This window comes from Candoia aspera, chromosome 6 (assembly GCF_035149785.1).
Source record: "Candoia aspera isolate rCanAsp1 chromosome 6, rCanAsp1.hap2, whole genome shotgun sequence".
NCBI classification, from domain to species: domain Eukaryota; kingdom Metazoa; phylum Chordata; class Lepidosauria; order Squamata; family Boidae; genus Candoia; species Candoia aspera.
Window position 1 is genome coordinate 64,597,757 of NC_086158.1, and position 22,618 is coordinate 64,620,374.

General features: G+C 39.6%; 1 protein-coding gene across 1 annotated transcript in view; it reads left to right on the top strand.

Annotated features, from left to right (window-relative positions):
- Window positions 1-22,618, top strand: part of FANK1 (fibronectin type III and ankyrin repeat domains 1) — an 88,815-nt gene that overhangs the window by 32,948 nt on the left and 33,249 nt on the right. The window contains exons 2-4 of the mRNA XM_063307820.1: window positions 2,986-3,076; window positions 7,721-7,892; window positions 17,546-17,670. Coding sequence (XP_063163890.1) covers window positions 2,986-3,076; window positions 7,721-7,892; window positions 17,546-17,670 — 388 coding nt within the window. The remainder of the gene's footprint in view (window positions 1-2,985; window positions 3,077-7,720; window positions 7,893-17,545; window positions 17,671-22,618) is intronic.

Below are 22,618 nucleotides of genomic sequence, written 5' to 3' on the forward strand. Positions count from 1 at the left end.
CTGCTTGTTTGGTGTTAATCTCTGCTTATCTGGGTGTTGGTTGCTGGAGAGGATGTGTTCTGGTCTGTTTCCTTAGCTTTTTTAATTGTCTGTTTTGAATGGTATTTAAATGTGGTTTATCTCTATGTGTTTGTTGATGGCTGCTTTGTCAGAATGCCAAGCTTCCAGGAATTCCCTAGCCGTTTTGGATTTAGCTTGGTCAAGGAAGCTCACAATTTCCCAGCTGAAACTATGGTTGAGTCTGTTCATGCATTGCGAGATTAAGGAGTTTTCATCATGTCTACTGACTGCTAGTTTGTGTTTGTGGATGTGCTCTGCTAGTCTTCTGCCTGCCTGTCCTACATAGTGGCTGTTACAGTTCTTACACTGTATGTTGTAGATGACTCCTGTTTTTTCTTCTTGGGCTACTGGGTCTTTTGGTTTACTTAACATATTTTTGAGGGGTTTAGTTGGTTTGTGTGCTACGGTGATGCCGTGTGGTTGTAATAGTCTGTTGGTTGTTTCTGAGATTTTTTGGTGTATAGTAATGTTTTGCTTTTCATAGTTTTTGTTGGTTGTGCTGTAGTGGGTTGGGGGTCAGGTACTTTTTGATAAAGTTGCATGGGTATCCATTTTGTTGGAGGATGTTGTCTAGGCAGTCTCTTTCCTTTTTCTGGTGTTCTAGGTTACTGCAGTGTGTTTGTGCTCCCTTGAATTATGTTCTTACACAGCTCCTCTTGAGGAAGGTTGGGTTGTTACTATGGTAATGGAGCACTTGTTAGTGTGGGTTGTATTTCAATAGATCTGCATCTATCGAAAAACAACCTGTATATAAACAGGGAGCAAACCTCAGACTCACTAGCACTGATTATGTTACCTAGTTTGGTAATGAAACATCTGCAAGCAAATAACCAAGCTCAGAGAGCATGATGGACTCCACTTTTGTAAACGTCTCCATATTTTGGGCATTTCCAAAGCTTTGTATAATTAGCATCTAGTGCAGGAGTCTCTTTAGAACACCCATGACATGCTTTGTCTACTAGCTCAATAAAGTGGGAAACACCTGTCTCATAATAACCAAGGCAAATACAATGGAGGGAGGAGGGGGTGAATAATGAATGCTGAATCATGAGACTAGGTTATGGTGATCATCTTTTGTGAGTCAGGCTGATGTCATAGTGACAATCCACAAACACATCAGTAGATTCACCAATTCTGGGAGCATGATGGATTTTCCATGTAAGTAGTGCTATGTCAGTGCTCATAGAGTTTGAGGATTATCTTTCAATTGTTATCTTTACTGGGAGGTGGAAGAACAGAGAAATATCAATATGTCTGTGTCTCCTTTCTGTTACTTTTGCTGTGTCACCTGTTTTTGTTTCATGAGTTTTACTTTCCCTCAGGACAAGATAAAGGAGATCTTAAGTGAGTAATACTTCTTAAAGTAATTGCTTTCAATAATTAAAGCAGATTACTTAACAGAAAGGCAGTTCTATTTTATTTTTCATTATTCATAAGTTTTAATGTTTCCGGAGAAGTTAAAGTAAACTCCAAAACTGACTTTGTAGCAAGAGATTATAAGGTTGGCTGATTGGGAACTTTGGCTGATTTAATTTGTTTTTTCATTATTAAAAAAAAAACAGTTCACTAAAAAAGAATAGTGGATAAAGTTAGATGAGCCTGTGCTTTTCTTTCTTTTGAAATACATGATCTCATGATAGAACTATATATATATTTATGTATGTATAGTAATTATGTAGCTGTCTTGCTTACTAAAATTACTATGAAATCTCATTTTTACGGGCTAATTGAGAAGAGAGAATTTTGTTATTTGTGAATGGTCCATTAACTTGGAGTACATCATCTTTGCAATATGACATAAATAACTTAATTTGTATCATTTGTATAATAACATTATGCAAAGGTGTAAATTGCCACAGAATTTGACTTGTTGCATGCAAAGTCCTTTCTAGACAGATCTGGTAAATCAAGTTTCATACTATCTGGTTTTTCCTTCTAGATCTGCATTAGGGCCAACTTTATGTATGTTAAACTAATGGTTTGGGTTTCTGAGCACTGAAAATATCAATTTGTTTAATTTTCTAAAGGCAAAACAGTAATTCTTGGCATAATCCTACAACCCATAATGCTTCTGTTTCCTGTTTTAATGTAACCATGATGTCATAAGGCTCCTTGTTGGTCAAAACTGTGAAGTGAATATACTATACTGTATCTAAATTGAGTCTAAACCCAGCCATCATTTTTATAGCATCCAGTATTTTTGTTTTGTGCTTATTTTTTAATAGCCAGACTTTTCTTACAAGCATACATTGAATCATTCATCTTTTACTTTAGGGCATAAATACACTCACTATAAAAATCAGATAATTACTTCCAAGTTGATACTACACTTGATCTTAGCCAAAAGGCCAAGAAGCATAATTTAAATAAGAGGTAAAGAATCTAGGTTTTCAAGTTTGCTCCAGCTATGTTTTTGTGCTTTTCAGATTAATCAGACAATTTAATAGTTTAAAATGTTTATCTGCTTCTACTATACCACTGTTAAAAGCACAGAACCTCTCTACTGGCTAGTGAAAAATGAGCTAAGTGATCTGCAGTTAGTTTGTTGAAAATTGAATTCTTTTAACTTTCATTATGTAAAATTTAGTATGTTCTTAGATGTAATCTTAGAAGACTTAAAGCAAATTTCTTGAATTCCTCCAATTCATTCTTTATTCTAACTGCAATAAAACAAAAAGTGGAGCCTGACAGAGTAAGCTGATAGAAAGGTATAGACATAGCTTAATTGTTTACGATTTCACATAAGATCACAGGGTTCTGCTCCATCTTTCACACTTCATCCAATTTCAAGGGAAGCATTCTGGAGTTTGGCTTTATCTTGGTATGACATTATCACATGTTATTTTCCTGCTACTCATTGAGGGGATGGCCATTCCTGAAGCTAGGGTAGAGTTTAACAGTCTTACCCACTACGTGATCATTTAGGACAAGGGTGGACATCTTTTTTTGGATCAGTGGCTGACCTACCAGTGGGATACAGAAAACATTCTGGTGATGGTAGTGATATCACTGGAAGGTATGGGGTTCAAAAATTACAGCCTGTTTTTTCCCCTTAATTTGGGAGTTTGAATAGTTTAAGGGTAGGAATATGTGTGCTGACAGGCTATTCTCTGATTGATCTGCACATTGGGAAGAAGAATCTAATCCCCTTTCTACTGTCACCATAGCTAGTTTGAGTTTACGGTTTACAGGGTGATGATAACCTTCTAAGACAAAAATTTGAGGGTCTGCTTATCTGCAGTTGGGCTTATGCATGAGTATATATGAGTAATATGGGTACTTTAAAAAAATATTACCATACATACTCTTCGATAAGTCCATCCACAGATAAGTCAAACCCAATATTTGGGGTGCACTTGGCACATAAAATTCTTTTTTTTTTTTTAACAAGAACTTTATTAAGTTTGAAGCAAAGATAACTACAAAAAAGTAAAAAGAAACCCTAAAAAAATCTAAAGTGTGAAAAAGAAAATAATTTTTAAGGATTACATAAAAAGTTACTTCCAACTTTTATCAAGAATATACAGCAATTTCCATAATCAATCCCTTACTCTATATCAAACCAAGATCACATTATTTCTATAAATCATTCCATTAGCACATATACCGCTGACTACATGCAATTGCTCCTTCCCCTTATATTAAAAAAGGAAAAGAAATATATCTCTAAATCAACTTCCCTCCCCCAAAAAACATTTGTTTCCTTCCTACCACTATTCTATATATTTCTGTCCATTGTAGATACTTGACTCATGCAGATAGGAGTTAATGGAAAGTTTCTGAGTGATATTGACACAAGGGAAAGTATGCTAACAAGCAGCTCTTAGAGAAAGTGAACAGAAGGCTGGAGATTCAAACAGCAGATTCAATGTGTAGGAAAATATTAAATCCTTCAAATTCAGTACAAAAATAATAGCAGGGAGGCAATTATTTATTCTCAATCCTCCTTGATCTTTAAATAGGGAAACAAGCCAAAACTTAAACAGGTTTAAAAAATTTAATCCAGAAGTAAGGATAAGCACCAAGACAGTCTACTTCTTCTTGCTGTAGAAAGCCTCTCTTAAGGTACATAAACTTTAAAAAATATATAAATTAGGTGGTTTAGAAATGGGGTGGCTTGACCTAATGTCCCTTTAAGGCTACAGCGCGGCATGGAAATGGTGACATCCCCACCTCCTGTCATCTCTTACTGGATCATCGCAAACGCTGTTTGCAATTCTCTGGCTGCAAGATGGCATTCTGGAGGGCAAATGGGGTGATTCCGAGCTTTTTCTTTATTCATGAAAAAGCTCTGGGCTTCAGGAAAAAGCCTGCCCGAGCCCGAAAAAAAGCCTCCGCTGTCAGTTCTGTCCGTGGAACTCGCGGACAGCTGTTCAGTTGGCCATGTTCCTACTGGAAGTCTTGGCACATAAAATTCTTGACTTATTCATGAATATATATATATATATATATATATATATATATATATATATATATATATATATTGTGTGTGTGTACATATATACATGCATACTTGGTTAGTAGTAATTTTAATAGGTTCTAGGTGAGGTTTACCGGTTACTACACATATGTTAACCTCAATTTCCTTAAGAGACAACATTTTGCTTAATTCAGAAATCTTTCTAATGTTAACTATTTTTATTATGTTGTTCTTCATTTTAAATTGAATAGGTTAAATTGAATAGACTGACTTGAACTAGCATCTGGATTGTTTGAAAATTTCAGTTATTTTCTAAGGAGTTTTGAATCATATCAGTTGTATTCCCAGTATATCTAGGCTTTGGGTAAGATTGGAGAAAACTGTTTTTAAGGGGCTAAGCTTGCAATTCCATACTCATTTTACTGGGATCAAGTCGGATTAAATGTGGTGTGCAAACTGAGTCCTGTGGGTTGCATGGGTATCCTAGTGCTGGGGAAATTCAGTGTGTTTTCTTCTGTTTCGGGGGCATAGCAAAATATGTACCTGAAGCTATTCTGTACCTTTAAACCCTCAACCTCCATCAAAAACTAGGGCAAAAAAGTGCAAGTCCAGCTGCAAAACAGTTGTTTGTTCTGCACTATACAAAAAGAGACATCTTGTTCATGCATAGGATTGCAGCGTCAACATAGTAACTACTGTAGGTTGGATCCTAACTTTATTAGAGTAGACCTATTGAAATTTATGGGACTAATTTAATCTAATGGGACTAATTTAATCTCAGAAGCTATGAAAAGGATAATGCTGCCGTACATCAGAAACATCTCAGAAACCACCAACAGACTGTTACAACCGCATGGCATCACTGTAGCACATAAACCAAGTAAAGCTCTTCAAAACATCTTAAGTAACCCAAAAGACCCAGTAGCCCAAGGTGAAAAAACAGTTATTTACAACATACAGTGCAAGGACTGTAACAGCCACTATGTAGGACAGACTGGCAGAAGACTAGCAGAGCGCATCCACAAACACCAACTAGCAGTCAGTAGACATGATGAGAACTCCTTAATCTCACAACACATGGACAGGCTTAACCGTACTTTCAACTGGGGAACTGTGAGCATCCTAAACCAAGCCAAATCCAAAAATGCCAGAGAATTCCTGGAAGCCTGGCATTCAAACAAAGCAGCCATCAACAGACACATAGAGGTAAACAACATTTACATACCATTCAGAAGAGACAGGTAGAAAAGCCAAAAGACCAGAACACTTCCTCTCCAGCCATCAACACCCAGGTATGCAAAGATTAACACTAGGATCAACACCAGATGAACAATCAAACAGCACAATATACCCTAATCAAATAACTGTTAACTCAGTCTACCAACCAAGCAGCAAACAACAGACCAATCAAGGAACTCCCAAGGAGAGAACAACACCTCCACCAACACAAGCTGGACAGTATATAAACAGAGCAAGGCCCACTCCCTGTTCGCACTGAAGATGTTACCTAGTCTGGCAATGAAACATCTGCAAGAAAACAACAAAACTCAGAGAGCACCAAGGACTCTGCCCTGCAGTTTTCTTGGCAAGGTTTTTGAGAAGTAGTTTGCCATTGCCTCCTTCCTAGGGCTGAGAGAGGGGGACTGGCCTGAGGTCACTCAGCTGGCTTTGTGCCTAAGATGGGTCTAGAAATCATGGTCTCCCAGTTTCTAGCCTGACGTCTTAACCATTACACCAAACTGGCTCACTTTTAACAGAAATGGAAAGTCACTAAATACAAGATAAGATAATCATACTGATATTAATGTCAATTAAATGTCAATTAAATGTAAAATAAAGTTTAGCTTTTCTCCTCATCCCTCCTCATTTTTAGAAAATGTCTCTTGACATGACACTGAAAGATCAAATGTAGCCTTCTCCATGGAAGACATTACAATTCATGCCATAAATGGTTGGTGACCAATATTTTAAGGAAGCTTTATTGGGGAAATTTAGTTAATTTCCAAGGTTTCATTAGCCTAACCTAATTTAAATAATATTTAGATTAATTCTAAAGCTCCAGTCTCCATAGTCCAGTGGTAAGCAAATTGTCTTTGAAATTGTGTAATACTTCTATTTATGAATCCTATCTTAAGGAGATTTATTTTTGTCTATATTTGTAGAATGGGCAAGTTTATGGTCAATTTTTACATTTGAGGGAAAGTAGTTTTTCTAACAATTATGTCTGGGGAAAAATATCAAATAAAATATGAAGAATATGTACATGTAGTTTGAGGGGGGGTTGTCCCCAAAGAGACTCCAATTGGAGCTCGTTAACTATAGGAAGACTTCCTGAGATATAAAAAGTTGTTATTTTTTTTAGACTTGGGAAAAATCATTAAGACTATAGTATATTTTAGATTAGCCTTTACTGATTCAGGCAGTAAAGGAATGTTTATATAATTGATTATGGTATTAATTCTAGGAGTGTTTTTCTTTAATCTTTAGAACTCACATAAACTTTGTTTATCTTATGTAATTAATTTTATATTTTTTGTCAGTGTATGGGAAATCTAACCACTGGTAATCCATATTGCTGGGTTTGTGTTTTGTTCCTTAGAAAATATTTGAGAAATAGAAAAAATACTATTTTAACCTGATGTACCAATTCATTATATTACATATTAAATATTGCTCACCCCATAAGGTAACAAATGTATTAGTACAGTAATAGCAGAGTGAATGCTGTATTATTATGTGATATATTTTGTTAGTTTGTAGTTTATTATTGTATTTCTCGATTGTACTTTGTTTTTTCTTTTAAATTTTGCTGGTCATTGACCGAATAAATAAATTTACTTACTTATTAAATATTGGGTTGTTTTTTGTGGAGCACACAAAAGTCTGAGACCAGGATAGAAACTTTAGGTGAAAATTCAGTATGCCTCAGCCTGTACTCTCCCTTCCTCTATACTAAGCCTAGCTGTACATTTAGATTTTCAGAGATAGGGGATGTTATCTGCTAGATAATAATATAGCATGAAATTCTGTCCCTGTGGCCATTCAAATGCAAAGTTAAAATTCTCTTTATAAGCTTTTATAAGGCTTTTTTGAAGCAAACAACAATCAATTCTGCTGCTGCTATTTTATATTGTTTATGCTGATTTATTCTCATTTCTAATTTATAGTTTGATTTCTTCAGTTCTTGAAAGTTGTTTGTATATGTTGTCATACTAAATTAATTTTGATGTTCATTTATAGGAAGACATCCCATATTAAGGCCACACCCTCCAGTTGTAGGCCATGTGAGCCATCATAATATTGAACTGAGTTGGGACTTGGAACAACAACGAAAAGGTCCTCAAGAGCAATGGCTAAAATTTTCAGTTGAAGAAGAAGACCCTAAGTTGCATAAATATGGTTTGATTTACACGTAAGTTCAATTCTACTATTTTGTTTCTACAAGTAAAAAAAAAAAGCCTGACATACAAGACTAATTAAACTGACATACCATCTAGATCAGTTTCTGAAATCAATTCTTAGCTGTAGCTGTAATGTTACTAGAATATTCTGTTCTTTGGATTGCAGAACACTGTCACTGCTTTTTATGTAACTCAGTGGAATATTTGAAATGTAATATAATCACTGATGGAACAGATGCTACCAAGGGGTTTACTGCATGGAAATGTGCAATATTCCCTAATGCTTTTACTCTTTATTATTTTAGTACAGCTAAGTTCTTACAACATTTTACTATCTGTCTATATATCCAACCTTTCCATTTACGTAAGAACTTAAGACAGCTTACCACAATTAAATACAAAATATAAAGAATGACAGTACTGTCAATATAATTAAAAACAACATTTAAAAGTTTGGCCAAAAGTTGCATTTTTTACAATTTTCCTAAATACTGGGAATCAAACACACCTTGTCGTGTTCACCATTTCGATGTATTGTTAACATCGTAACGTTTCACATGTCAAACCCTTCTTCCGTGTCTTACATGCTTGAACGTTTTCTGGTATTTTCCATTATTGCTGTGCTCCTTATTTTGCTACTTTGGAATGTATGTTTGGGTTTGCAACTCTGTTCAAGGTTACTTTCCCAGGCAGATGTAATGGTTGCTAGCACCTGGGAGGGGGTGGTTGCTAACGAGCGCTCGGGGTGGGACTGGGTTGGAAGCAAGGCTTTTAAATTTGTATTTGGCGCGCTTTTGCTCATTCTCAGCTTTCTCTGTATTTGCATACTATTCCTTTAATAAATCAGTTATCTTTAAGCCCAGGCTTGTGAGACTGAGTATTTGGGATTAGGCAACCATTACATAAAGCTGAGAATCATTTATATCATCTTCCGCTAGCCCCATCCAAAGTTTGGGTAACGGGGAGCGCTAGCGATGACAGAACCTCAACTACGTGAGAGTGAGGGGAGCGAAGAGGAGCCGGACTCGACAAAGACCCTGGTAGCTCCGACTTTGTGAGCCCAAAGGGCAGCACGTCGAGAGAAGCGGGATGCCCAATTGGATGACCTATTGTTGGCGGTGCAGGGTGCCACAAGGGGTGAACTTCAACCCGAGGTGGAAGCAAGAACGGGGAGAGAATCACCACAGCCATCCTGGGAACATGAAATCCCCTTATCACCGAGGGTGGTGGTGACAACTAGACCCTTAGAAGAGCCCGTCACCTCTGCCCGCATGAAGGCAATAGAGGATAAAATGGACATGATAGTGACCCTCCTGAAGGATATTCCCAGAGGGTCGGGGTCCCTACAGGAAGATTGGGAAGAAGACCCCTCCCAGCTGGCTTACCCGAGAGAGAGGTCCCCGTCACTCAGGGGAAGACGTAGGACTCGGGCTTCCCGACAATCGAGGGGAAGGATGTCGAGAACAACCAGGGAGCGGCCACCACTGAGGGCTCGACGTGCGTTGACGTTTGCGGAGCCATCGCAGCCGGCGGAGCCGATAACCTTTCCACCATTTGGGGTAAAGTTCGATGGTGACCCTACCACGCGCTCTTTTTTCATTACCAATGCTAGACATTACATGGATGATTGGGGGCGATGCTTTCGTTCGGAGCAGGGCAAAATTAATTTTATTGCCAACAAGTTGAAGGGGAGGGCAGTGGATTGGTATGTGCAGTTATGCCAAGCAGAAGCCACGGAGTTAGAGGACTTTGATGAGTTTCTGTGGGCACTAAAACAGCACTTCGAAGACCCCTTGGCCCAAGAGAGAGTGAAAAGCGCCCTGAAAAAACTTTATCAAGGAACCCTCTCCGTCACAGACTACGCTTTGGAATTTAAAGCCCTGGCGGGAAAGGTGGAGGATTGGTCCCAGTCGACTTTAGTGGAAATGTTTAAACAGGGACTGGAGACGGAGGTCCTCCGGTGGGCTTTGTGTCGGGACGACCCCAAAACGTTGTATGGGTGGATTCAGTTGGCGGGCAACGCGGAAAACGCTCTACAAACGTTTGCCCATAGCAAGGAACTGAGGCAAACCAGAGTTAGTAGGGGGGCTCGTGCCCCTGGATTTTCAAGCCGCCCGAAAATGAAAAGTTGGGAAGAGGAAAGGGAACGACGATTTGCGAAAGGTCAGTGCCTAAGATGCGGGAAAGAAGGGCATCGTGCCACTTCGTGCCTGAGACGCAGACCGGAGGAACGGCCGGCGAAAGCGCCGGGAAAATCGCCAGCATTATCGCGTAAGATGAGGGCTGCCTGCGCAGAAGTCGACCCTTCAGACCTCCTATTTGGAGAAGAGGAGGAGGAATTGCACTTCAACCAGCAGGCGGGAAAAGGCTACCACCTGCTCTGAAGGGCGCCGTTGGGCAGGTGGAAGAAACCGGGCGCGACCACGATTCGGTGAGTGGGAATTTTCCTACACTGACTGTCAAAGTGAAATTGGGATCTAGAACCAAAACTGTTGAAGTCTGGGCTATGCTAGATTCGGGCTGTTCACGTTCACTAATGCACCCCGATGTTGTAGCCGCCCTAGAACTGCCCACGTTCCCTTTGCAACGACCAATGATCTTCACGCAATTGGATGGAACTATGGCTGGGGGAAAAGCGGTTACCCACTCTACGGGACTTGTAGCTTTGCAAATGGGTACCCATTGGGAGAAATTGCCTTTTGTCATAGCTCCAGTGGGGGGTCCTTTGGTTATTTTGGGAATGCCTTGGTTCGTACAACAAAATCCTTTTATCAACTGGCTGCATAGAACTGTAACGTTTGCTGATGGGTTTTATAAAGCACCAGAAAAGGACTTGTTGGAGGACATTGAGGGTGGATGGGTGGCTACCACTACTGTACAGACACTTCAACCCCTAGAAGGACTGCCTAAGCAATACCAAGACCTGGCAGATGTGTTTGGAGAGAAGGAAGCAGATCGCTTACCACCGCACCGAAAGACAGACTGTGCCATTGAATTTCTGCCCAATGTGAAATTACCTCACCCAAAAATCTATCCCATGTCTCCTAAGGAGCTGGCCACGCTGAGGGAATTCATTGATAAAAATCTAGCTAGGGGTTTCATCGAGCCGGCAAATTCCCTGGTCGGGGCACCTGTCCTCTTTAGACCTAAAAAGGATGGTTCCTTGAGGCTGTGTACCGATTTCCGCGGGCTCAATGCAGTATCAATATTAAATAAATATCCTTTGCCCCTCATCAAAGATATGTTATCACATCTGGCCAAGGGCAAAATCTTCTCAAAGTTAGATTTAAGGGAAGCCTACTTTCGCATTTGCATAAGGGAGGGGGATGAGTGGAAAACCGCATTTAACTGTCCTCTGGGGGCTTTCCAATACAAAGTGTTGCCTTTTGGTCTGTCTGGGGCACCTGGGGTTTTTATGCAACTTACCAATGAGGTCTTGCATGACCACCTATTTAAAGGGGTTTTAGTGTATTTGGATGATGTATTAATTTATACTGAAACCATGGCAGAACATATTCACTTGGTGCGTCAAGTGCTTGCTAAACTGAGAAAAGCAGAGTTGTATGCGAAACTGTCCAAGTGTGCCTTCCATCAATCACAGATTGATTACTTGGGGTATAGAATTTCAGCAGAGGGCATTGAGATGGACCCTGCCAAGGTTGAAGCCATTGTGGCGTGGGAGCCTCCCCGTACCAGGCGGCAATTACAGAGTTTCCTTGGATTCGCCAATTTTTATAGGGCATTTGCCCAAAATTTCGCTGAAACTGCCCTTCCCCGTACTGAACTACTAAAAACTAAAGCTCAAGGGGATACGCGGCGCTCCAAGAACCCAGGCGCGCTCCTTAAATGAACCCCAGCCTGCCAACAAGTGTTCAATGCGCTCAAACAGATTTTCACCACTGAACCTATTTTGCAGCATCCTAACCCAACTAAGCCTTTCGTAGTGCAGGTTGATGCCTCCGACTTCTCCATCGGAGCAATTCTGCTTCAAGCAGACCAATCTGGCACTCTAAAACCCTGTGCTTACCTCTCTTGCAAGTTCACAGAAACAGAGAGAAGGTGGCATGTTTGGGAAAAAGAGGCGTTTGCTGTCAAAACAGCCTTGGAAACTTGGCGTCACTTATTGGAAGGGGCTTCCCACCCTTTCGAAGTGTGGACTGATCATAAGAACTTAGAGGCATTAAACACCAGTCGAAAACTCAGCCCCAAACAACTTCGATGGGCCGAATTTTTCACTCGCTTTGATTTCACACTCAAGTTTATACCAGGCAGAAAAAACTTTTTAGCAGATGCCTTATCATGCAGACCCCAAGATGCTGGCCCTGGGCCAACGGTACAGGGTACTGTATGGACTGAAAAGCAACTGAGTTTGGCAGCTGTGATGCGCAGTCAGACGCGAGCGCAACAGGCTCAACGCCAGACCGCTCCACCTCCCTCCCGTCCGGCGCGTCTGCCAATTCCATCAGACTTGAAACAACAGTTGCTTTTCCACCTGAAATCTGACACTTGGTTGCAAGCAAATTTAAACACTAACTTTTACTGAGGATTTTGCCTGGCGAAACGATCGTCTGTATGTCCCTGAGGCTTTACGAAAGACGATCCTCCAGCGCTGCCATGACGATAAGTTGGCTGGACATTTTGGGTACCTTAAAACCCTTCACCTCATCAGGCGTCAATTCTGGTGGCCAACTCTTCTAAGGGACCTTAAAACTTATGTGGCCGCTTGCCCTGTGTGCGCAACAACCAAGCGCAAACCTGGCAAGCCTCAAGGCTTTCTGCAACCTGTGGCAACCCCTGCCTACCCATGGCAGGACATATCCATGGATTTTATTGTCGACCTCCCACCCAGTCAATGAAAAACAGTCATTTGGGTAGTAAAGGACTTTTTCTCCAAACAAGCGCATTTTATCCCATGCGCTTCCATCCCCACCACGCAACAGCTGGCACGCCTCTTCCTCGTACACGTGTACCGTCTCCACGGAATACCCGCCCGCTTGGTGAGTGACAGGGGCTCACAATTTATGTCACAGTTTTGGCGGGCATTTTTAAAACTGATTGGCACCAAACAAGCCCTTTCCACTGCGTGGCATCCAGAGACGGATGGATCTACTGAAGCTGTTAATTCAACACTGGAACAATATTTACGGGCATTCATCAATTATCAACAAGACAACTGGGTGGACCTGCTTCCTTTTGCTGAAGTTGCCTACAACAACGCGGTACATCAAAGCACTGGACAAGTTCCTTTTAAAACTGTCTTTGGCCGGGAGTTCGTCCCGATACTCGAACTCCCGCACCCACAATCACTGCCAGCCTCTCTCACTGACTGGGCTGAAACCCTACAAGACTCATGGCACAACATTCAACGAGCCCTTTCCCATGCCCAAACCACCTACAAAAAGCATGCAGATGCTAAACGTTCCCCCCAACCGGTGTTTACTGTGGGGGATAAAGTCTACCTCTCCACGAAATTCATCAAGTCATCACAACCTTCCAAGAAACTTGGTCCTAAATTTGTTGGTCCTTTCCCTATTATTGCACAAATTAACCCTGTAACTTTCAAACTTGATCTGCCCCACAATCTTAAACGTTTGCATCCTGTTTTTCATTGCAGCCTACTCAAGCCGTACTCCAGTGACAATTGGAGCTGTTCTTTCTGGGAGACAACTGTGTCCCAAGCTGTCTTCACTCCAGTTTCCTCCTTACCAGCAGCATCTCTTTATTAGATTTCATTTCAGATTGTTTTTCCTCACCCAGCCCATTATCCAGATTAGACAATATAAAAGAGTACTGATAACATTCTTGGAGATAGAAAGATAAAAACAATAGAAAGCAGTAGACTTACAGAAAGTGAAAGATGGCACCCACTTCAAAGCTCTAAATGTCCTCCCCCATCAGTTTCAATGCAAATATAGAATAGCATAGGGAAAAGATAGAATTCTAGCAAAACTGACCACAGTGACCATCACCACCAAATGACCATTCTATATAATGCTCAGTGCTATCAAAAACTGCGAAGAAGTTTGGAAGACCCAGCTATGCTCTTCCCGTATGGTTTCTAACATAGATAATACACCAAGGTGACCAAGCAGCCTCAGCAGCATAACCCAAATGAAAGACTGATTGAAATCAATCCAGATAATCAGTTTTATCCAAATACACCTAGAAGTGCAAGAGATGATTTTCTCAATCACTTTACCCAAGAATGGAATATTAGAGATTTGCTTATAATTATAGTGATCTTACAGGATAAGGGAAGGATTTTTCAGTAAAGGTCCTGTAACTGCCTATGTTCAGCAGGGACAAACACTTTCTACACTCAGGAAGGCACTGATCACGTTTCTTAACTGTAGAGTGAATCCCAGCCTGATTGATTTAATTAGCCAGGAAGGCAAGGGTCAAGCAAGCAGTTGGCACATCACATACAACTTGTTCACATCCTCAATATCTACATGTGTCAGGCTCACTGGCAAATCTCAGCAGAATTTCCCAAACACTTGGCATAGCTTAATAAGGCTCCAGGCTTGTACTCAGCTTAAGACTGTTCAACAAACAATATGAAAATGCTAAATAAGAATCTTTGTTGCATTCTAGGAAACCACTGAAACAGCTGATTGCCATCTGTTATGATGAAATTTCATTTCCTCCTTTATGCTCACTGTAATTTAATTCTAATGTTTTTTTCCCCCATACTTCCCATGATTTAGAGCAGGCGTTTTCAAATGTTTTGATGCAGCAGAACTTGTTAGTTAAAAAAAAATTCTTGAACCCCTGAGAAAAAGAGAAAAAGCTTTAGTGATAGAAAATTTGCAGCTTCTGAATGAACTTTTATTCTTGCCTTTAATCTGTCATGGTACTTCATGAAGTTCTTAAAGAACCCTAGGGTTCTGTGAACACAGTTTGAAAAACCCTAATTTAGAGGAGAAGGGGTTGCCTTTTGCTTCTCTGCCTTGAAGCTGGGCAACTGTTGGCTATTGCCATAACCATTATCTTTTCCTGAGAAATTCCAACTCTCAACTTCTACAACAAGCAGAAAATAGTCCATATGTATAGGACAGACGCAAAGATTAACTCTTTTTGACCAACCTCAACATAGAGTTCAAGCCAAAGAAAATTCAATCTACTTTGTTTGCAAAGAATGATGAAAATTGCTCTTAAAGATCCTCTGACTATTCCGACCTCTCTACCCTAATATCTTAATGGAGAAGCTATCCCAGAATATGGTAAACCACTGCAACTGTTTGGTGCAGGTGCAGTGGGGGCAGAGAAATAAATCCTCTTTGCTGCATCTGCTATCATTGAGTTTGAGTTCAGATGGGCCTTACATAGATCCCAAATCAGTGTGTAAACTGATCCATCCTGGAGTTTCTCCACTTAGGTTCTAACCTTCTACCTAACGTCTTCATTACTCAGTTCCCTAGTAAATCAAGTTGTTGATTTAACTCTGCTAGAAGGAAGATATGTAGAAGTGATTGTATCAACTGCCTTAAAAGGTAAAGGTTTCCCTTGACGTAAAGTCCAGTTGAATCCGACTCTAGGGGGCGGTGCTCATCTCCGTTTCTAAGCCTTGGAGCCGGCGTTGTCATAGACACTTCCGGGTCATGTGGCCAGCATGACGACTCGGAACGCCGTTACCTTCCCGTCGAAGCGGTACCTATTGATCTACTCACATTTGCATGTTTTCGAACTGCTAGGTGAGCAGGAGCTGGGATTAACAACGGGAGCTCACCCCGCCACGCGGTTTCGAACCGCCGACCTTCCGATCGACAGCTCAGCGGTTTAACCCACAGCTCCACCGCGTCCCATATCAACTGCCTTAGCCACTCCCCAATTCCACAGATCAGCCAAGTTTCAACAGTATCACTGACAGATCAGGTGGGAAATTCCCCAAGCCCATCAGAAATTCATTCAGATTCTTCAGGGATATGGTCAGACTATTTCAACTGATCATCCACTGTGCAGAAATATATATCAGCTGCCAGTCTAAAACTGACCACAAAATGATGTGTCCATGACAGAAGAGTTACAGATCTGTTTTCAGATCAGTGGCTAGCTGAACAGAATACCAAATCCAGTGTGTATCCTACTGTATGCATGGAGCCAAATACCAATTAGGACATCTCCATCATTGTCATGGGGGACCGGAATCCTGAGTCATTCCTAATTGGGTAACCTTAGGGCAGATGTTAAAGACACCCAGGACAAGAAGTCTGGAATAGTTCACTGCCATGCAAGAGATTACCTTGGCTGGCTCAGGAAGAAACACTTGTGCAGCAGGTAGACAGTACATAAACAGTATCATGGTTGCAAACATTCAGATTTCTAGATGGTTGGATGGAGTTTCTAGTCAATGAGATAAGTAGAATCCTACTCTCAGAGCTAGCCTGTTGCATCATAGGTTAACATAGAAGGCAATACTGAGACAGATTAACTTCTCCCAGGTCTCGTTATACATTGCCTGGACACCATTTTCAGCCAGGATTAAATCTGGATAACAGATGCTTTATGAACAAGCAACCTGGCATTAAAAAGCAGGTCCTTTTGATTAGAGACTAACAGGTTGGCCCACTCAGTGAGCTACCCTAAGGGCCACCAAAGAGGCATTCCCTTTGAATTTGCTCCTTTAACGCCTTCACAAGAAGGCAGCATTCCTTTTAAACACAGGGATAGATCATGACATCTTTGCAAAGTGGCTTCCGCAGGGCAGAACTTCAGTGGTTTTGGTTCTTTCTTTTGTTTTTCTGGTGTTTGTGGAACAAGTAGAATGTTTTACAGTAAAGTTGGTACTGTAGTGACCACTCTAAAGGCAATTTTTGTCATATTTCTTAAGTTATTAATGATTATCAACTATTTTCTACATTTGGAAATTTATCATACAGAGAAAAAGAGAGAGAGAGTACACAGTTGCATTGCCTGTCGGTGATCCCCTAACTGCTGTTACTTGCTTTGTTTTGAATTACCATGTATTTTTGGGAAGATTCTGTGGACAATTTTTCACTAGGTGGCAGAATTAGACTGTTGCAGCACTTTTTCATCATTTATCAACCTAGCTATCTTACATCATCAGTGGTATTTTAAATTTTAAATTATTCTGAGAGGTCTAGAAAACAATCTTAGGAAGATTTTTATTAAATGAAGCAGTAGCACATGACAGTTTTTGTGTGATTCTGATGTCTTGGTCTAATCCTAGTGCACACCATTAGAATAATCAGCCTTGTCTTTTCGTCCTTGAAAATACATTGCAAGTGTATATTTGATGACACTTCTGCAGATGTTCTGACTCTTGTTTTCAAAGATGTTCAGTCTTTGCATATCTTCGATGTTGTTTTTTTACATCTGCATAGTTTAGATATTTACGCAAGGATGAGTTTATTCTGCATCTGTTTTGAAGTCATCACATGACAACACAGAATATATATGAATATGCAGATAGCTTCATTGATGCATAATAAAGAAAAATTGTATTTAAAAATGGATTCACTTTTACTCATTAAGTAAATTTTTTTCAACAGCATTGACATTCACAGGTATTAAGTACTATACATGCTCAGCTATTAACAGTGCTAATACATTTTTGAAATTTGTAGAAAATTACCCTTAAATATACATTATTGTCTAAAATGCTAGAAAGTAATTGGAAAAAATAACATTGCTTTCTTTTTAGGGGATATGCCCGACAGCATATAGTGGAAGGTCTTGAGCCCAGAACAACTTACAGATTTCGGCTTAAAGTCACAGACCCTGAAGGAGAATCTGTTTATAGTTCACCTATTTGTGTAACGACAACAAGTAAGTTCACAATATGTTGTTAAAATGTTAAACAAACAGTATAGAAATATATGCAAATGAAAATAGCTTTGGAAGGAAAGCAGAAACTTGTTCATTGAATTAAAGATACAGTACTGCTCTCATTTAAGCAGTATCGTATTAGGGCTATATTTGAGACTTATTTTGTATTTGCCATTTCTTACTGTTCTCTGATCTTTATCTTTTTTCACATTATTCAAACATTTAGCTCCCCAAATTGAAAATAAGAAAAGTCTCATCAACCACATGCAAGTTCTTCAGTATGCAAGAACATGCAAGTTCTATTCCTCTTAAGTATGCCATTGGGATTATTTTTTATTTATTCTTGCTTTAATATACAGAAAGAGACAAAAAAGAGACAAAAAAGTAACAAATTAATATATATTTCAAAAATCGTAATTTTAAAACAAAGCTTTGGATTTTGATCAGATGGACTACCATCAATCAGTATTTACATAAGGAGAGATCAAACATCAATTCAAGACTTTATGTCTGGGAATGACACTGTCTTTCCATTATAAAAGAAGTAATCTATTTTTTTTGCTGTGCCCCATACTCAGTAAATCTCTATTTGTTCATATGCTCATAAATTCAAAATCCACTTAAATAATATCCTTCAATTTTCTGTAAAAAAAACTATAGATTTTAGATTTGGAATAATACTGTAGCTTTAGAATAATCCAAAACCCATTTCAGTGTTGATTGTAATTCAGGGGTTTTAGATGCTGCTAACTCATTTCAACCAAATGAAAATAGAAGATATTTTAATTAAATATACTGCCATTCTGCAGTTTTAGATGATCCACATTCCTCTTGCAATAACTTAAAAGGCTTAAAGAATGTAATTGGCAATAAGCTGATAAAAAGTATTAATATCCCTCATAGCCCATGACTTCTAAACAAAAGGTTTATCATCAACATATAATAGCAATTTATGCTAAACTCCAGCTGCTTTTTGGCAGCAGACCACATCATAATTAGCATATTGCCATCAGGAAGGAGATGTCTGCCATTGGAACTCCTGTAGAGAACAAAGCTTCAGCAAATTCTATAGTTGCCAGATCTATGGCCTGAACTCAATAATAGGTTTCAGCCCCTGTGATTTATTTGGGTCCCATCCCTGGCCTGTAGAAGGTATGTACATGGGGAAATGGGAGAGAATACATTTGTGGATTGTATCTAATGTTTGCTCTATGGAGATATCTGAGAAAGAGAAAATGGCCTAGTGCAAGGGTACATGCATGTTATATACTGGATATGTAAAAAAGGGAAAATGGTTGCTAACATATTGTTGTACTTCCTTTTAATCCACAAGGAAAGCTTTGCTATACCTTAATATTAACAAATGCATTATGAAATAAACTAATAATAATAGAGGAGAATAAATAAGCAGAAAATTAATGGCATCCATGTGTGTGTGGCTGTGAAAAAGTAAAGATGATGGTGTGATTGAAGCCCCACACTTTTGTACATCCATGAAGTGTCAAGCCCATCTGTGGATGCAGCTGCAGGGAGTACCTATATGGTTAAAAGACAATATAAAAGGAATATCTGTATGCCAAACATCCCCACAATAACCCTGTGAGGTAGATTTGGGCTAAGAGAAAGTGACTGTTCCAAAATCAACTATTGAGATATCATGGCTGAGGGTGGACTTGAACTTTGGTCTTTCCAGTCCTAATTCACTACCTTAGCTATTAAACTGCACTGGTTCTTTACAAATATCAGAGGAATAGCCATTATTTCTAAATTGCATTGCAGATGAAAACAGAAGTTGATAATGAGAAAGTCAGTTAAGAAAATGTGGGAGATTTCATTTCTTTAATGTGAAAAATATAGGATATCCCTCTTGAAATACCTTGAAAGGCAATTTGGCATATGATGAAATAGAAGTGTAGAGATTTAATACATTCTTAGCACATTCTTAGCATATTTTCAGTGGCTAAAAATATCAAAGTATATTATGGAATTGGTTAAGCAATATGCTATCCTGCTTGTATCATTTGAATCTCACAATTTTTGAAAGTTACTTAAAATATTTTTTGTAATAGCCATATTGTCTGAAATCTAAACTCTTTGGAAGAATTAAAAAAAATAATTAACTGCATTTTCTAAGACTTTGGTTTTGATGGAATCTCACTTCACCAGATGGACAACACCGAAATCAGATTGACTACATCCTTTGCAGCCAAGGGTGGCGGACATCTATACAGTCGGTAAAACAAGACCTGGAGCTGACTGTAGTTCAGATCACGAACTTCTTATTGCACAATTTAGGATCAGACTAAACAGATTAGGGAAGACCCACAGATCAGCTAGATATGAGCTCACTAATATTCCTAAGGAATATGCAGTGGAGGTGAAAAATCAATTTAAGGGACTGGACTTAGTAGATAGGGTCCTGGAAGAACTCTGGACAGAGGTTCGCAACATTGTTCAGGAGGCGGCAACAAAATACATCCCAAAGAAAGAGAAAACCAAGAAGGCAAAGTGGCTGTCTGCTGAGACACTAGAAGTAGCCCAAGAAAGAAGGAAAGCAAAAGCCAACAGTGGTAGGGGGAGATATGCCCAATTAAATGCAAAACTCCAGAGGTTAGCCAGAAGAGATAAGGAATTATTTTTAAACAAGCAATGCGCGGACGTGGAAGAAGACAATAGAATAAGAAGGACAAGATACCTCTTCCAGAAAATTAGAAACATTGGAGGTAAATTCCAGGCCAAAATGGGTATGATCAAAAACAAAGATGGCAAGGACCTAACAGAAGAAGAAGAGATCAAGAAAAGGTGGCAAGAATATACAGAAGACCTGTATAGGAAGGATAACAATATTGGGGATAGCTTTGACGGTGTGGTCAGTGAGCTAGAGCCAGGCATCCTGAAGAGTGAGGTTGAATGGGCCTTAAGAAGCATTGCTAATAACAAGGCAGCAGGAGACGACGGCATCCCAGCTGAACTGTTCAAAATCTTGCGAGATGATGCTGTCAAGGTAATGCATGCTATATGCCAGCAAATTTGGAAAACACAGGAATGGCCATCAGATTGGAAAAAATCAACTTATATCCCCATACCAAAAAAGGGGAACACTAAAGAATGTTCAAACTATCGAACAGTGGCACTCATTTCACATGCCAGTAAGGTAATGCTCAAGATCCTGCAAGGTAGACTTCAGCAATTCATGGAGCGAGAATTGCCAGATGTACAAGCTGGGTTTAGAAAAGGCAGAGGAACTAGGGACCAAATTGCCAATATCCACTGAATAATGGAAAAAGTCAGGGAGTTTCAGAAAAACATCTATTTCTGTTTTATTGACTATTCTAAAGCCTTTGACTGTGTGGACCAGAACAAATTGTGGCAAGTTCTTAGTGGTATGGGGATACCAAGTCATCTTGTCTCCCTCCTGAAGAATCTGTATAACGACCAAGTAGCAACAGTAAGAACAGACCACGGAACAACGGACTGGTTTGAGATTGGGAAAGGAATACGGCAGGGCTGTATTCTCTCACCCTACCTATTCAACCTGTATGCAGAACACATCATGCGACATGCTGGGCTTGAGGAATCCAAGGCTGGAGTTAAAATTGCTGGAAGAAACATTAACAATCTCAGATATGCAGATGATATCACTTTGATGGCTGAAAGCGAAGAGGAACTGAAGAGCCTTATGATGAAGGTGAAAGAAGAAAGTGCAAAAGCTGGCTTGCAGCTAAACCTCAAAAAAACCAAGATGATGGCAACCAGCTTGATTGATAACTGGCAAATAGAGGGAGAAAATGTAGAAGCAGTGAAAGACTTTGTATTTCTAGGTGCGAAGATTACTGCAGATGCTGACTGCAGTCAGGAAATCAGAAGACACTTAATCCTTGGGAGAAGAGCAATGGCAAATCTCGATAAAATAGTTAAGAGCGGAGACATCACACTGACAACAAAGGCCCGCATAGTTAAAGCAATGGTGTTCCCCGTAGTAACATATGGCTGCGAGAGCTAGACCATAAGGAAGGCTGAGAGAGGGAAGATAGATGCTTTTGAACTGTGGTGTTGGAGGAAAATTCTGAGAGTGCCTTGGACTGCAAGAAGATCAAACCAGTCCATAGTCCAGGAAATAAAGCCAGACTGCTCACTTGAGGGAATGATATTAAAGGCAAAACTGAAATACTTTGGCCACATAATGAGAAGACAGGACACTCTGGAGAAGATGCTGATGCTAGGGAGAGTGGAAGGCAAAAGGAAGAGGGGCCGACCAAGGGCAAGGTGGATGGATGATATTCTAGAGGTGACAGACTCGTCCCTGGGGGAGCTGGGGGTGTTGACGACCGACAGGAAGCTCTGGCGTGGGCTGGTCCATGAAGTCACGAAGAGTCGGAAGCGACTAAATGAATAAACAACAAAGCACATTGTTACTGTGCTGTGCAGTAGCTTATATAGCAAGATGTTGAGTCATGGTCTGCTGAGTTATAACTTTTTGAAAATTTGATTAAAACCCAGATCCAAAGTATCAAGAATTTATTTCTGCTTATGTTGAGGGCTTTTCTAATAGGTTTTTGAGAGGCACAAGGGAAACAGAAATGCATTCTACTAAGTACCAAAGATGAGATTCCATCAAAACCAAAGTCTTAGAAAATGCAGTTAATTATTTTTTAAAATTCTTCCAAAGAGTTTAGATTTCAGACAATATGGCTATTACAAAAAATATTTTAAGTAACTTTCAAAAATTGTGAGATTCAAATGATACAAGCAGCGTAGCATATTGTTTAACCAATTCCATAATATACTTCAATATTTTTAGCCACTGAAAATATTTTCTGATATAATTTTCTCTATATTTTATACTCAGGACATAAGGTTATTGATTTCAGTTCATCTTCTAGTAAATGAAATGAGTACTATTGTTTTAAAATTTGTATAAAACATTCATGTTTGGTAATACCATGAC